This window comes from Ovis canadensis, chromosome 20 (genome assembly GCF_042477335.2).
Source record: "Ovis canadensis isolate MfBH-ARS-UI-01 breed Bighorn chromosome 20, ARS-UI_OviCan_v2, whole genome shotgun sequence".
Lineage (NCBI taxonomy): Eukaryota > Metazoa > Chordata > Mammalia > Artiodactyla > Bovidae > Ovis > Ovis canadensis.
Genome location: NC_091264.1, coordinates 32722349 through 32735986, shown reverse-complemented (window position 1 = coordinate 32735986; position 13638 = coordinate 32722349). Strand labels below are relative to the sequence as shown.

Below are 13638 nucleotides of genomic sequence, written 5' to 3'. Positions count from 1 at the left end.
GCAGGTGGCAGGGGCGGGGCGGGGGGGGGTACATGGGTGCAAGGGGAGGGTGCTGGGGAGGTTGGCATGGTGAACCCTCTCCTCTCCCTGATGGAGATGCCGAGACTACACACCGGGAGTCTCTTGCCCAGGTCATGTGGAGATGCTGATCTTGCAGGTCCTCCAGACCAAGAGAAGATAGTTGGACCCCAGCCACGAGTACAGGGCAGCAACACAAATCAGAGCCTCGGAGCTTTTCATTTTTATTTTAAAGGAAAAAAAAAACAACAACAAAAAAACCAGTGCAAAATCCCATTTTCCAGTGTCAGCCATGCCCACCCCCCACCCCCAGGTCAGTCCCCCTGGCTCAGGGTTGGACTCTTTCCTCCCGCTCAGCACCCTCTCCCCTCTCATGCAACCCCCTAGGGGCTGGAGGTTCCACTTCCCTGGGGTGCTAGATCCCAGCGGGACTTGGGGGGAGGGGAGGTAAGAACTGGAGGGGGCAGCCCCTGGTCCGTCTGCCCCCACCAGGTCTCCAGCCATGGCACCAGGTACCCCTCTTGGCTCTCATTAACCCTTTCCTGATCATACTACTAGCCCGGGGGGTACTGATCTGGGGGAACCCTGTCCACACCCCTCTTTGCCCCGGGGCCGGCTCGGGGCTCTCCTCACTGAGGTTGGGGGGGAGTTCCCGCCCACCCTCCCTCCGTGGTGGGGGAGAGCGGTGAAGTCCCCAGGTTTAAATACCTTAATGAAAGCAGGGGATGGGGAAGGAAGGGGCTTTAGATCTAATAAATTATTAGCGTTTTGTTTTTAGTGTCCGTGGGGGCCGGGCGGGCGGGGGCAGGGCGTGGCCGCCAGGGCCCTCCCTTCCCTTACTGGCGGATCTCGTTCTCTATGAGGCTGTCCTCACAAGACTGGAAGTCTGTGTCCGTGAGGCCGTCAGGCTGCATGAGCAGCTCCTCGTCTTGGGAGGAGGACGACGGGGGCTCGTCCCCCGAGCTCCCGGGAGCCCCGTCCCCGTCAACTTCTGAGTCCTGCAGCACCTGAGCGATGTATTTCTGAAGGAGGAGAAGGGGGTGGTGTGAGCGCGGACAGCGGGGGGGCCCCTGGGGGGAACCGGGAGGGGGTCTCCCGGCCTGTGGGGGAGGGGCAGCAGCTCTCCTTCCAAGGGGACAAGGAGCAGAGCCCCCAGCTGGTGGAACCAGATCCCCACCCCATCCCCGGGCTCTGGGACAGGCTCCCGCTTTCCTGGATGGCTGACAGGACACCCAGCCTCCTGAGGAAGCCATGCTTCCCCCACCCCGCGCTTGGCCGTGGCGGGGGCGGGGCACTCACCGCAGATTTGGGGACAGCGGCAGCATTGGGGGGCCGTCCATTGCTTCTGGGGTCCACGGAATCTGTCTCCGTGTGCTCAATCTTGAGGGGCCCAGAAGAGTCAGCGGGTGAGGGGCCAGGCCCTTGCCCCAGCGGGTGGACTCCGCCCTGGGCCGCCTCCCTGCTCCCTCGTCCCTACCTTGTAGTTGTGGGCACTGAGGTATTTGAAGTGTCCGAAGCAGACGTGGCAGAGACAGACGACAATGGTGATCACCAGGACAACGAATGTGAACATGGACGTCGGGGCTAGAAACCCTGGGTTGGGGTGGGAGGACAGAGAAAGGGCTGCGACCTCTCCTCCAGGCCCCCTCCCAGGGACTTCTGCTCCCATATACTGCGGCTTCGCCCAGGACCCTAGCCTGCGACACCCCCACCCCACCCCCGGGGGCCTGCTCTGCCTGCACCCTGGCGGGAGGGTCTTCTGCCCTCGCCCCGGCCTCCAAGGGTGGGGGTGGCCCTCACCCGTGCGCATGGTGGAGAAGAACAGCAGCCAGAACAGGCAGAGGATGGGCGCGGCCACCACCTGGTTGACAGCGCCCGAGTGGATCTTCTTGTCCAGCTTGGCCGGCAGGTAGGCGTAGTAGAGATTGTACCTGTCTACCAGGTGCTTCAGCAGCATGTACATGAGCCCTGGGGGAAGCCACACCGGCCCTGACCTCGGAACCAGCGCTGCCGGGCCTGCGTGTGGCTGTCATGGCTTGTCCCGGGCCTTTCAAGGTCACTGGAGGGCTGGCCCCCTTCTTCTTCTGCCCCAGGCCCAGCAGAGAATAGAGCCCCAAGCCCCTTGCAGGAGCACGGAACCCCAGCTTCCCCTGCTTCAACCCCCTCACTCTGAAACCCCTCACCAGGAATTCACTGGCAGGAAGCTACTGGTTTGGGTCAGCAAGCACCTTCCTGCATGTTGTCTTTTTCCTATCCCTGACTCTAAACAGAGGAGTGTAAGTTAGGTGGTCAGGTCTCTCTTCCTGGAGGTTGAGGGAATGGGACATTTCAAATGGGGACAAGGTGGTTAGTTTGGGAGTCTGGAGCCTTCAATAACCAGGGAGGGTGGTGAATGGATTAGGGTGTTAGTGGGGGGAAAGGATAGATGAGGGGAATGATGGGGGTGAAGAGAAACTGCTTAATTTTTTCAGAAAGAAGAGGGACTTGCCGAGGTTACAAGGTGCGGCTACAGCAGGGTATTTCCATGAGTGGTAAGGACCCAAACCCTCCCTGAAACCCAAAAGTCTTTCCCGAGTGTACAGGGCTGTGTCCAAGTGTGCCTGTGGATCCTGCGTACAACTGTGTGTGCGTGTAGACTCCTCAGTAGGCATGTGCTCTCTGTCCATGTATACCCACTTGCATGAAGGCACTGGTATGAGGGAATATGGTCGTGTTGGGGACATGTCACCCAGGGGTCCAGCACACTGGCCAAAGCCAGCCTGAGCTGAGATGGCTTTACCCTCCTCCCCCACAGGCTGAGCCCCAGACTGAGCCAGGGACCAGGCGGGAGGCCCGAGGGGCCGGTCTCCCAGCCAGGGCCCTGTCCACTCGGGTGGCCTGCCTTGCTAGAGTGGAGCGGGAGAGGTCCTGGGTCCCCCCGAGCAGGGCCCAGGTCCCGGCGCGGCGGTGCCTACCGAAGGGCACGATGATGGGGCAGGTGATACTGTAGGTCATGACCACCGTGAAGACGCACATCATCCAAGCGTAGGCTGCGCCAAACTGGAACTCGTAGGCCTGATGCTGGGGGGGAGATGGGCAGGAGGGTGGCTCAGGGAGGGGAGAGGAGGGGAAGACTGGAGGGGCTCAGGCAGGTGGCAGGAGGGAAAGGGACAGGAACTCTGGGGCCAGAAAAGAAGCTGGGGGTGGGAAGGGAACCCAGTGTCCAGGGCAGGGCAGGGCAGGGCGAAGCTGATGGAGAGAGAGGGGCTGTGGCTGAGACGGAGGTCAGGGTGGGTACAGTGATGGGGCCTTCGAGGGATGAGGGGCTGGCCGGTTGGTGGGCTTGGGAATTGGATGCCCAGAGCCCTCTGTGTGGGATTAGGGCAGAGGGACCCTGGGTCTAGATCCAGACCTCCCCCAGTTCCCATCACAGAACACTAGATTGGCAGAACTGGAGGGGCCTTCAGGGTTAGCTACGCTTTGTCACTGTACGCAAGGGAAAACTGAGGCCCCAGACGGGAAGGGGGAGACTGAGGGCCACGGAACTCGGCTCCCCAGGTCCCGGCCCCCTGGGGCCCCCACACTCTAGCACGGCTGCTGCAGTTTCCGGTTGGGCCACCAGGGGGTGCTGTGCGCGCCGCGGCAGCCCCGGGCGGCCCTACCCGCTTCACGTTGCGCCTCTCGGCGGCCGAGCGCGCCAGGCAGAGCCGGATCATGTACATGAGCAGGCCCGGGATGCGCAGCAGGTCCATGGCGTTGCCGATAAAGGCGGAGGCAATGACGTAGTTCACGAAGAAGGCGCCGTTGTCCGGCAGGAACACGCATCTGCGGGCACCAGGTGCTCCAGGTCTGCACTCTTGGGGGACCCAGAGGCCCCCCTACCCACTGCCAGCGTGCCAGCACCCCTAAGGTGCCTTTTTCCACGTGGACCCTCCAGCTGAGCCCTCAAAGCACCCATGTCTCTGAGCCCCCTGAATGTGAACCCCCAGATGCCTCCAAAGTAAGTGGAAGATAACCTCAGTGTGTGTGAGCCCAGAGGCGCCCCTAGAACTTGCGCCACATAGAGACCCCTGGAGAGAGTGCTAGAGACCCCTGGAGAGACCAGCGTTCAGGGTATGATTCTGGAGATCTCCACGGCCATCCCCCTCCCTCCCTGTGAGCCCCAGGAACACCCCGAAGGCTCCCTGCCTTAGATCTTAATTCAACCCAGAGTAACCCCCAGAGTGTGAGCCTCCGACACCCCCAGAACTCAGCTCCAGAGACCCTCCCCCGGAAGTCTTCAGAGGGGGGGAGCCCAGGGACCTTTGTCAGTACCCATGACACCCCAAATGTGAGCCCAAGGTGACTACAGATGGCCTAGAGCAAGACCCCTAGAACCTGCTCCCCCATAAAAAGCCATGGCACATGTCCCCCAAGACCCCTTCACAGGGATTTCCAGGGAAGGGACCCCATAGAGAACTGCAGTCACACAGCCTGAGACTTCAGTGGTGTTCCCAGAGCTTGTGCCAGAAACACCCCAAGGTGTGAGCCCCAGAGTCCTCCGTGGTCATTCTGAGTGAGGTGTGAGCTCAAGAGCCTTCCAGAGAGGCTCAAAGGGTTGGCACATGAGACCTTCATGGAGTCCCCTAGGAACCCTCATGTCATTCCCACAGCACAACCAAGATCCCACTATAGACCTTTCCAAACCCCCTGGGTGAAGCTCCAGCTCCCACGGTTAGTCCCAGGATACAAGCCCCAGAGCCCACCATAGAAACCCCCCTGAGTGTAAGCCCCAAAGCCCCAAATATACCCTAAGGGTGACCTCAGAATCCAGAGTGGTTCCCAACATAGACCCTTGGACATCCCATGTATGCACCCGAGACAGCCTCTGGGGGCGACCTTTGGGATGCTTGACCATGATAAAAGCCCCTCTTCCTCCCCACTGCAGGGGTGAGAGCTTTGCTGCACCCTCCGACGGGGGAAATACCCACCCCCCAATCTGGTCTCCTCCCTGGGGACCCTGGTCACTCACTCAAACCGGATGGCTGCCTCAGCCAAGAATTTCTTGTCAAAGAGCCAGCGGAAGAAGAGGTCCAGGCTGGGGAGGGGAGGAAAGGAGATGGAGGTGTTGGGGGCTGGAGTAGCCAGAACACCAGAGGAGGGAGCGTCCCATCCACGAGCTCTGAGGACGTGCCCCAGACCTGGGGCCCCTGGCTGCTCCCCCTCTCGCCGTCCCCCACCCCAGCTCCCACCCCTTCCTCCAAAACCCACCTGCTCAGTCCCAGCGAGGGCAGGAGCAGCACCATGAAGATGAGGAAGGTGTAGCACTTGTGCATGGTGGTCCTGTTCTCACCGGAGCTGGGGTGGGGGCAGAGGTCAGGCGAGCCAGCCCCGTGCCTGCTCCCCCAAGCTCCTGCAGTCCCAGGAGGGTGCCCTGGGAAGGAGGGGGCCTTCCCAAGGTGAGGATCCCAGTCAGCATCCCTCCCCTGCCAGCTCTGGGACTGCCCAGGGCGTGGGGGGTCTGAAGGTGGGGGGCGTACACCCAGGAGTGTCACTATGTGGGTGTAGAGGGGTGTTGTCTCACCGTGTCCAGTGGGCTTCAAAGAAGGCAGAGTAGTAGACGATGGTGGGGAGCAGGGCCGAGAAGCACCACAGCAGCAGGGTGGGGAAGAACTGGGTGATGATGGGGTTCTGCAGAGGGCAGCGGGGAGGATGTGTCAGGTAGGGGTGGTCTAGTAGGCCCAGCTGGCGTGGCTTACCTGCCCCCCTCCTCCACTGAGCCCCGGGCCCCCCTCCCCCTGCCCCCAGCTCCCAGGGCCTCATTGGAAGTCCAGAACATTGCGACTTCCCTGGTGGAAGTCCTACCACACCTTGCAGTGCAGTACCAAGTTCAGTCCCTGATTGGCGAACTAAGATCCCACATGCCTCAGAGGAACTGAAAGCCTGCATGCTCTGGAGAGCAAGTGCCACAACCAGAGAGTCCACATCCTGCAACTACCGAGTCTTGTGCACCACAACCAGAGAATCTGCGCACCGCAACGGCAGACCCCGCGTGACGCAATGAAGCTCCAGCGTGCCACAACTAAGACCCGACGCAGCCAAATGAATAGATAAGCCCAGAACCTCTGGGGGCCAGGGCCATCTGTACAATCCCTGCGTGAACTGTATTAGCAGTTAGCATTTCTGAACACCCACTATGTGCCAAGCACTGATGATGGTCTTTTTTTTGATCATGTACTTTTCATGTATTAATTCTTACAATACTGATATTACCCCATTTTAAAAATGAGTAAACTGAGGCAAAATGAAATTCAATAAATGAGATAGTAAGAAGTACGAGTGGGGGGTGGATTTGAACGCAGGCAGCCTGGGTCTTATCTATCATGCTGTTATCACCCAGTGATTGTCAAAGTGCCGTCTTATGAACTTTGAGGTTCCCAGGAGGCTTGTGGGGGAGTGAGGATGGAGTAGCAGAAGCTTCCCCCCTACTGCCACCACTGCCATCTGAGCGACCTCGCTTTTCCACACTGAGTTTCATGTACAATTTCGTTGGATAAAAGGCATCAGAATCCAAGTTTGGAGGCCAAGGATCTGGTCTGGCCCTTGACGCTTTGGTTGGAGAGATTGAGCGGAGAAGGACTTGGTTTGAGGTCACATGATTAGTTAGGGATGGACCCAGGCTCTCTCTTCCTGGAGAGCCCCTCTAGGTGAGTGTGAACCGAGGGAGGCCTCTCCTGGCGAAAGGTGGCACGGAGCCCGAGGGAAGAGCACAGAGGGGTCTGCAACCCATGGTCATGTGGGACCTTCTTAGCGGGGCTGGGCTGGAAAAGCAGGACAAGAGCTAGACTGGGCAGGGGGTCTGTGTCTTGGCACACAGTGTGGAGGGTTGGGGTGTGGGCCTTACATTGAGGTACTCCACAGGCTTGGTGACGTTGAACTTGTCCATGGTGGTGATGATGATGGCCGGGGTGGTGAGGAAGAAGAGCAGGATGAAGAGGACGACATTGATGACCAGGCAGCGGAGCCACCAGATGAAGCCACGGATGGAGAGGTGCTCCCTGGGAGGGTGGAGGCGTCACTTTGGGGCCGGATGCCTGACCCGACCCCAGAGACACCTAGGACCTCCGTCTCCTCCCGTGCCCCACTGTGGGCCCTACTGGCCCCACGGAACCACGCCGGCGCCATCCCCCTCCGCTCACCAGTAGATGTTCTGGGGGTCGGGGGCGTAGGACACGGTCCAGTTGGAGATGTGCAGGGACTCGCTGCAGGACGAGGAGCGGGGCTCCCCGCGGCACGTGCAGCCCTGGCACTTACACACGTTGAAGTCCTTCAGGATGCTGGGGGAGGGGGGCACGGTTACCGGGGACCCAGAGCCCCAGCCGGCCCCTCGGGGCTGGGGCGGGCGGGCGGGTCTCACATGGCCGTGATGGTCTCGTTGTGGAAGGTGACGAAGGCCATGCCAAGCGGCTTCTCGTTCACTTTCTCCTTCTCCCGCTTGTAATCCTCCTTCAGCTTCTGCTCCAGCTTTGTGTAGTACTCGATGGCCTCCACCTGCCAGGACGGACGAGCGAGGTGGGGCCTCGGTCAAGCCGCCGGTCCCCTCCCTTCACCCAAAGGCCCCGCCCGGAGCCGACTGCAGCCTGGGCACGGCCTTAAGCTCTCCGTTCACTCGCTTCTCCTCACAAGCACCCCGAGAGGTGGGTACAAGCAGCCCTGTATTTACAGATGAGGAAACTGAGGCACGCACGGAGTGATCCAGAAACTTGCTGAAAGCCAGAGCTAGTAAATTCAGCAAGTTGGCCTCTTAGCTGACCTCTCCTGATTTGGGTTTTGAAACCTTGGTTGCTGTAGGTACAGGGAACAGGCCCAACAGTGGGACTACGGCATCCAGGATGTAGGAACAGATGGGAGGGGCTGCCCCTGCCCGCGGTCCTCACCCCAGCTCTGCTTCCTCTGGGACCTCTCGACCTTGGGGTATTTATGTGCAAGGCCTGCTTGTGTGTTTGGGTGTTCCTAAGGTTGTAGGACAGGCCTAACTGGGAGATGCATCCATCTCTGTTGTGACCTGCCTCCCCAGGGCCTCCCACCCACCCTGGCCGGGGGGCCCTGAGGCCTGAGCCGAGCCCAGGATGCCCCATACCTGCTCGCAGCCACGCACCACACAGCAGCACAGATGGCCACAAGGCTTGGGGTTGATCATGGTGGGGACGTTGTCCTTGCTCTGGAGGTTTGTGAAGTAGAGTTTTCCCCGCTCGGCCTTCTTTCTGTGGGACCCAGGTGCCCGGTCACCCACCGCCCAGCTGGGTCTGCTGGAGGATGGGTAGGTGGCCCAGCTCGGAGGTCATGGAGTCCACTCCCCAAGCACAAGAGCCACTGTGCTCTTGGGTTTGCTTAGGGTGCATGGTTCAGACATATCCCCAGTCCAGGGTCTCCCCACCATCCCCTGAGGGCCAGAAGTTCTTCCCATAGCCTAAATTTCTCACACTGTAGCAGAGGAAGGGTACGTCCTCAAATGGGGTGGGGGTGGGGGGGACAATGGAATCCCTTTCTCCAACCTCCAGGATTTGCTCTTTCCAGAGCTAAACTGACAAGCGCTCCAGGGGTAAATTAAAATCAGACGCCCTGGGAAACAACTGGAAGGGGAGCCAGACTCCTAAGTGGCAGCCAAGATGCCCCCTGCAGTGGGCAGGGGGACCTCTGATGTTGCCCTCCCACCCCCAGCCCCACTACCTCTCTGCATCGAGGAACATCAGACGAGCTACGTTGTAACACGGGCGGGCTTCCAGAACCGTGCAGTTGGGGTAGGCCTCCCTGAAACACAGTCCACCATCACGCTTAGCAGGGACCTTGCCCCCAGCATGTCCCCAGCTTTCCTCCATGACCCCATCCCCTTCAAGACACACAGCCCCAGTTCAAGCCCCCTCTTTCTGAGTCTGCAAAGACGACAGTTCCCAAGAATAAAACTTAATGAAATTGCTCCTCCTGTTCATCTGCGTGGGGGGAGTGTGCACGGACCCAGATGAGAGCGCATACTCACAGGGCGCTGGGGACACCACAGTTGTGGTCTGATGCCTGTCTGGGGCTGGGGACTTTACGTGGAGAGAAACTGCCTTTAGTCTTGGTTGTTCTCTTAACCCTGTTCCCAGGAGGCCTGGCGACAGTTCAACACTTAGCCTTGACCATCAGCTGATCCTAACCAGCTCACAGCCCTGGGCGGCAGAATGGTCTCTGGTGCAAAAATGACCAGAGTGCTGGGAGCCAGTGTGAGGAATCTCGCCCGTGACAAGGTCATGAGGAAGGAAGCTGACATACGCAAGGCGTGCTCAGACTTCAGGGGCCCCTCTGGAAATTCCTAAGCATGTACCCCAACAAAAATCTGCCGGTTGTTGTGCTCTGCTTTTCCACTCTTCTGACATTTTCTGGAAAAAGTCAATTCAGGGCTTTTGTCTTCTGCATTTGAAAGAGTGTTTCAATCCAAAAACCCCTCTGACGGCTTTCTAGCCTGCCTGCAGGACTCCGTACAACTGCGCATGTGATTGTTTGAGGCCTCCTGACCGCAGGAGGCACAGGAAGCTGAAAACATCCTAGGAATATAGGAGCTTCCGAGGAGTCAAAATCTTTAGAATAGGACTGATTAAAAGTTTCATTTGTTGAGTCAATGCTTGCTGTTGAATTTTCATATCCTTTATTTTTAGATATAGTTGGTATATAGAAAAACAAGTAGTAGACCTGGTATTAGCAACATTAGATCTTTGAGTTAAGTACCTTCTTTGTTATAACCCACTGCGCCTTTGTTCTATAGAGATGTAACTTTAGCGCTTTAAGGAGATGTAGATTAAAGAAAAACACTTCAGGGGAAACAAAATTAACATTCATTAAGGAAGAGAGCCAAAAAGTGTTAACAAGCCTCTTGGCCAGAAGATAATGTAAATCACCTGAGACCTTTTGTATACAAAATGATATACGGAAAGAATCTGGGTTGCGAACGCTACATAATTTTGTGTTACCCATTGATCTCCATGTTTTATCAAAAGTATAAAAGGCCTTCTGAACAACAAAGGATGGGACCAGTTTCTCGGACCAGCTTCTCGAACTAGTCTCTCGGCCTGGTTTCTTGGGAATCTGGCTCCCCCCGTGTCTTTCTCTCTCTCTTCTTCTCTCCCTTTCCCTCTCTCTGCTCTTTACTTTAATTTCAGGCTGAATCTCCACCTGGGGCGCAGAGGCTTGCCAGGTCTAGTTACTTGCCCTGGCTGTTAAGACCCGCGCGAAAGGGAGCTTAAGGCGAGGCACCCTTAGATATTCAAGCGGGCGCCGGTGGCCCAACGTAGATGGTGCAAATTCCTTGTCTGGAATTTTATTGGTCTTCCGCGTAAACCAAGCTATTCAGCCCTCTTCCTCCACTTAATCTTCCTACTACACTATAGTTTCTTAATCTAATCTTATATCAATCAATAAACAAGTCTTTCCACACCAACGCCGTCCACCCTTCAAATTCCCTGGATCCACCCGGGCTGGACCCCGGCACCAGAGGTTGATCCTGAAACCTGAGATTGACCTCTTAACACTGACCAGAGACTGCTCCTTTATCCTGACCCACTGATGGATAACCCAGACCCAAGACTGACCCTCTAACCATGAGCCCAGGTTGACTCCACCTTGACTTGAGACTGACCAGACTTTCAGAAGCTGGTACCCAGTAGGGCTTGAGGGAGGCTTACAGCCTGCGTGGAGGAATACTTCTGTTTTCATCCTGATCACACACTGCTCTCCCTGAGCCTAATCCCTAATCTAGATAGAGGTCCTGCCTTTTTTTGGTTTATTTAATATTTAAAGAAGGAAATACCAAGTGTTAAAGATGTGGAGACATGATTCTAAAATAACAAGATGGACCTCACAAACCCATGAGAATTTGGGAACTTAAATCTGGGATGGTGTCCTTGAAAGGCACTTCCTAGGAGGCTCCGGACTCTTCCCCTGACACTGGATATAGGATTAGAATTGTGGGTGCATGCTCAGTTGTGTCTGACACATTGCGACCCCATGGACTACAGAGTGTCAGGCTGCTCTGTCCGTGGGATTTCCCAGGCAAGAATACTGGAGTGAGCTGCCATTCCCTTCTCCAGGGGATCTTCCCCACCCAGGGATCGAACCCAGGTCTCTTGCATCTCCTGCACTGGCAGGTAGATTCTTTACCACTGCGCCACCTGGGAAGCCCCCTGATACTGCTGTGGCTCAAACCATTTTAGGTTCATCTTTAGAAGGGCTGTCAGCCCTGTGGCAGGCTAAGTCCTCATTTTCACCCAGCTAATCTCTAATCCCCTAATCCCTCCCACGCAGGTTCCCTGATTTTGCACACAGGTTATCCCCTGATTCTTCTGGGTTAGTCTTCCAATCCAGATAGACCCCAGGCCTGGAACCCAGACCCTGGTGGATACTGACAACTAGCAGGGCCTCCACACGGATGAGGGCTGCCTCCTGCTCAGCACCATATACCCAGGTGCTGGGTCAACAGCCCTCACATGGTCAACAGCCTTCACATAGTAGGTGCTCAATAAACACCCACTGTCCTGTGCTGAATGGATGAGTCAATGAAATACTGCTCACCATGATGCTAAAAACTCCAGTGAGGACTGCAGTCTCCCCAAACCCCCTGCTTATAGCCTGATCAATAATTTTTTTACATTATTTTCCTTTTTTATTTTTACATTATTTTTATTTAATTAATTTATTTGGCTGCATCGAGTCTTTGTTGCAGTGTAGTGGGAGGGCTCTCCAATTACGGTGCATGGGCCTAGTTGCCACATAGCATGTGCAATCTTAATTCCCCAGTGAGGGACTGAACCTCCGTCCCCTGAACTGGAAGGCAGATTCTTAACCTCTGGACCACCAGGGAGTACCCCTGACTGTTAGTTTTATTTTATGTTTAAAAATAAATTTATTTATTTTAATGGGAGCATAATTAACTTTACAATATTGGGATGCTTTTTGCCAATCGGGCTGTTTCCTAAGCAATACCACAGACTGACCCCTGAAACAGCCACCTTGGACTGTGAGTTCCTCACCGCCATGACTAGTCTGGCTCTTCTTTGTCCCCCGGGACGAAGCACATAGTAGGTATACAACAAACGAGTGCTGGATCCATGGATGCTTGACTCACAGGGTTCATTCCCTCAGTGCACAAAGGGCTCTGCTCTAAGGCCACCCTGTCTGAGCCCCCGGTGTCCACCCCATCAGGGCAGCACCCTCCATGACCCCGCCCCCTGCCCCTTTCCCTCCACGACCCCGCCCCCTGCCCCTCTCCCTCCATGACCCCGCCCCCTGCCCCTCTCCCTCCATGACCCCGCCCTCTGCCCCTCTCCCTCCACCACCCCGCCCTCTGCCCCTCTCCCCGCTCCGGTTTTCTTCCAAGCACCCACCCCCACCTGCCAAGGTCATTTCTTTGCCATCTGGTTCTCCCTATTAGAATATAAGCAGACGAGGGCAGGTTTCCTGCCATACCCCCAGGTTCCTGCTCTAGTATGACACAAGTTGCTCAAAAGACACCTGTTTCTGGGACTTCCGCGGTGGTCCAGTGGCTAAGACTCTGCGCTCCCAATGCATGGGGCCTGGGTTCAATCCCTGGTCAGGGAACTAGATTCCACATACCACAACTAAGACCCCGTGCAACCAAATAAATACATAAATAAAAGAAAGGGTCAATTAAAAAAAAAAAGATACTTGTGTATAGACAAGTTACTAAAGGACTTGTCTATACAAGTTGACAGCTGACTCCATTTGGATGGTAACATTAGAGATGTCACTTAATTCTCAGCACACACTGTCCTTAATCTTGACCCAGCCTGCTCCCTAATGCTGAGTACAGCTTGAACTCCAGATGGGACCCCAAATTGTTCTCTCATACTGACCAATGATTGATGAGCTAATTATAGCTGTTGTTCTGTAAACTGTGGGAGGGCAGGACTTGTTTCTAATTGATTTATGCCTGGCACACAGAAGGTGACCAATAAATGCATGTTGAATAAAAAGGAGGATTCACTCAAAAACCCTGGTCACAAACCAGTCATTCGGTAACACAGGGGCCTGGGATCCGACTCCAATCCCATCCTGATCCAGGACAACTGACTGCTCATCCAGGTCAACCGACCTCACTAAATCCTGATCCTCACCAGAGACCGAGCCCTGATCCAGACCACCAATGGCCCTAGTCAGGACCTCCGGCCAACTCCTAATACTGTCCCCAGAGACTGGCCTCTAAAGCTGGCCTCCGCACTGTGAAGCCCTGAGAACTCGATGGTCTTGCACTCATTTCTGTAGTCCCCAGGCCACCACATGGATCTCAGCAGCACCTGAGAACAACCGCTGAGTGGACAGATGAACAGATGCTGTATACAGACTGTTCTGGCCACTGGAAGTGAATTTCCTTCACTTTACTAAGACAGACTTCTGGCTAAAAAGCACCTCAGAGAACATGCAGCCCAGCTCTTCTGGGCTCCCTGAGGATGCACTGAAAACTGAGAACCTTCTCCCTGCCAGTCCGCGTGCACACAGCCTCCAGAACACCATGCACAATTCTGAGAAGGCCACATCCTCAAGGGCCCGTGGACCCAGGGTCAACAAACCATGACCTGGTTCAAGCCAGGAGGAGGAAAGGCCCAGGGACTC

At 56.2% G+C, this 13638-nt stretch overlaps 1 protein-coding gene across 9 annotated transcripts in view; it reads right to left on the bottom strand.

The window, feature by feature from the left end:
* Positions 1-228: 228 nt before the first annotated feature.
* TMEM63B (transmembrane protein 63B) overlaps positions 229-13638 on the bottom strand; it is a 26295-nt gene continuing 12885 nt past the window's right edge. For 8 of the 9 annotated variants that reach the window (XM_069564609.1, XM_069564608.1, XM_069564611.1 and 5 more), the window contains 14 exons: positions 8707-8787; positions 8117-8240; positions 7394-7527; positions 7176-7313; positions 6881-7034; positions 5561-5667; positions 5248-5334; positions 5009-5074; positions 3660-3822; positions 2973-3078; positions 1819-1986; positions 1496-1611; positions 1318-1398; positions 229-1040 (listed from right to left, as the gene is read on the bottom strand). In XM_069564609.1, coding sequence (XP_069420710.1) covers positions 855-1040; positions 1318-1398; positions 1496-1611; positions 1819-1986; positions 2973-3078; positions 3660-3822; positions 5009-5074; positions 5248-5334; positions 5561-5667; positions 6881-7034; positions 7176-7313; positions 7394-7527; positions 8117-8240; positions 8707-8787 — 1711 coding nt within the window. In that variant the 3' untranslated portion in view covers positions 229-854. Of the gene's footprint in view, positions 1041-1317; positions 1399-1495; positions 1612-1818; positions 1987-2709; positions 3079-3659; positions 3823-5008; positions 5075-5247; positions 5335-5560; positions 5668-6880; positions 7035-7175; positions 7314-7393; positions 7528-8116; positions 8241-8706; positions 8788-13638 lie in introns of those variants that run through there. The other variant, XM_069564615.1, reaches the window with a different exon arrangement.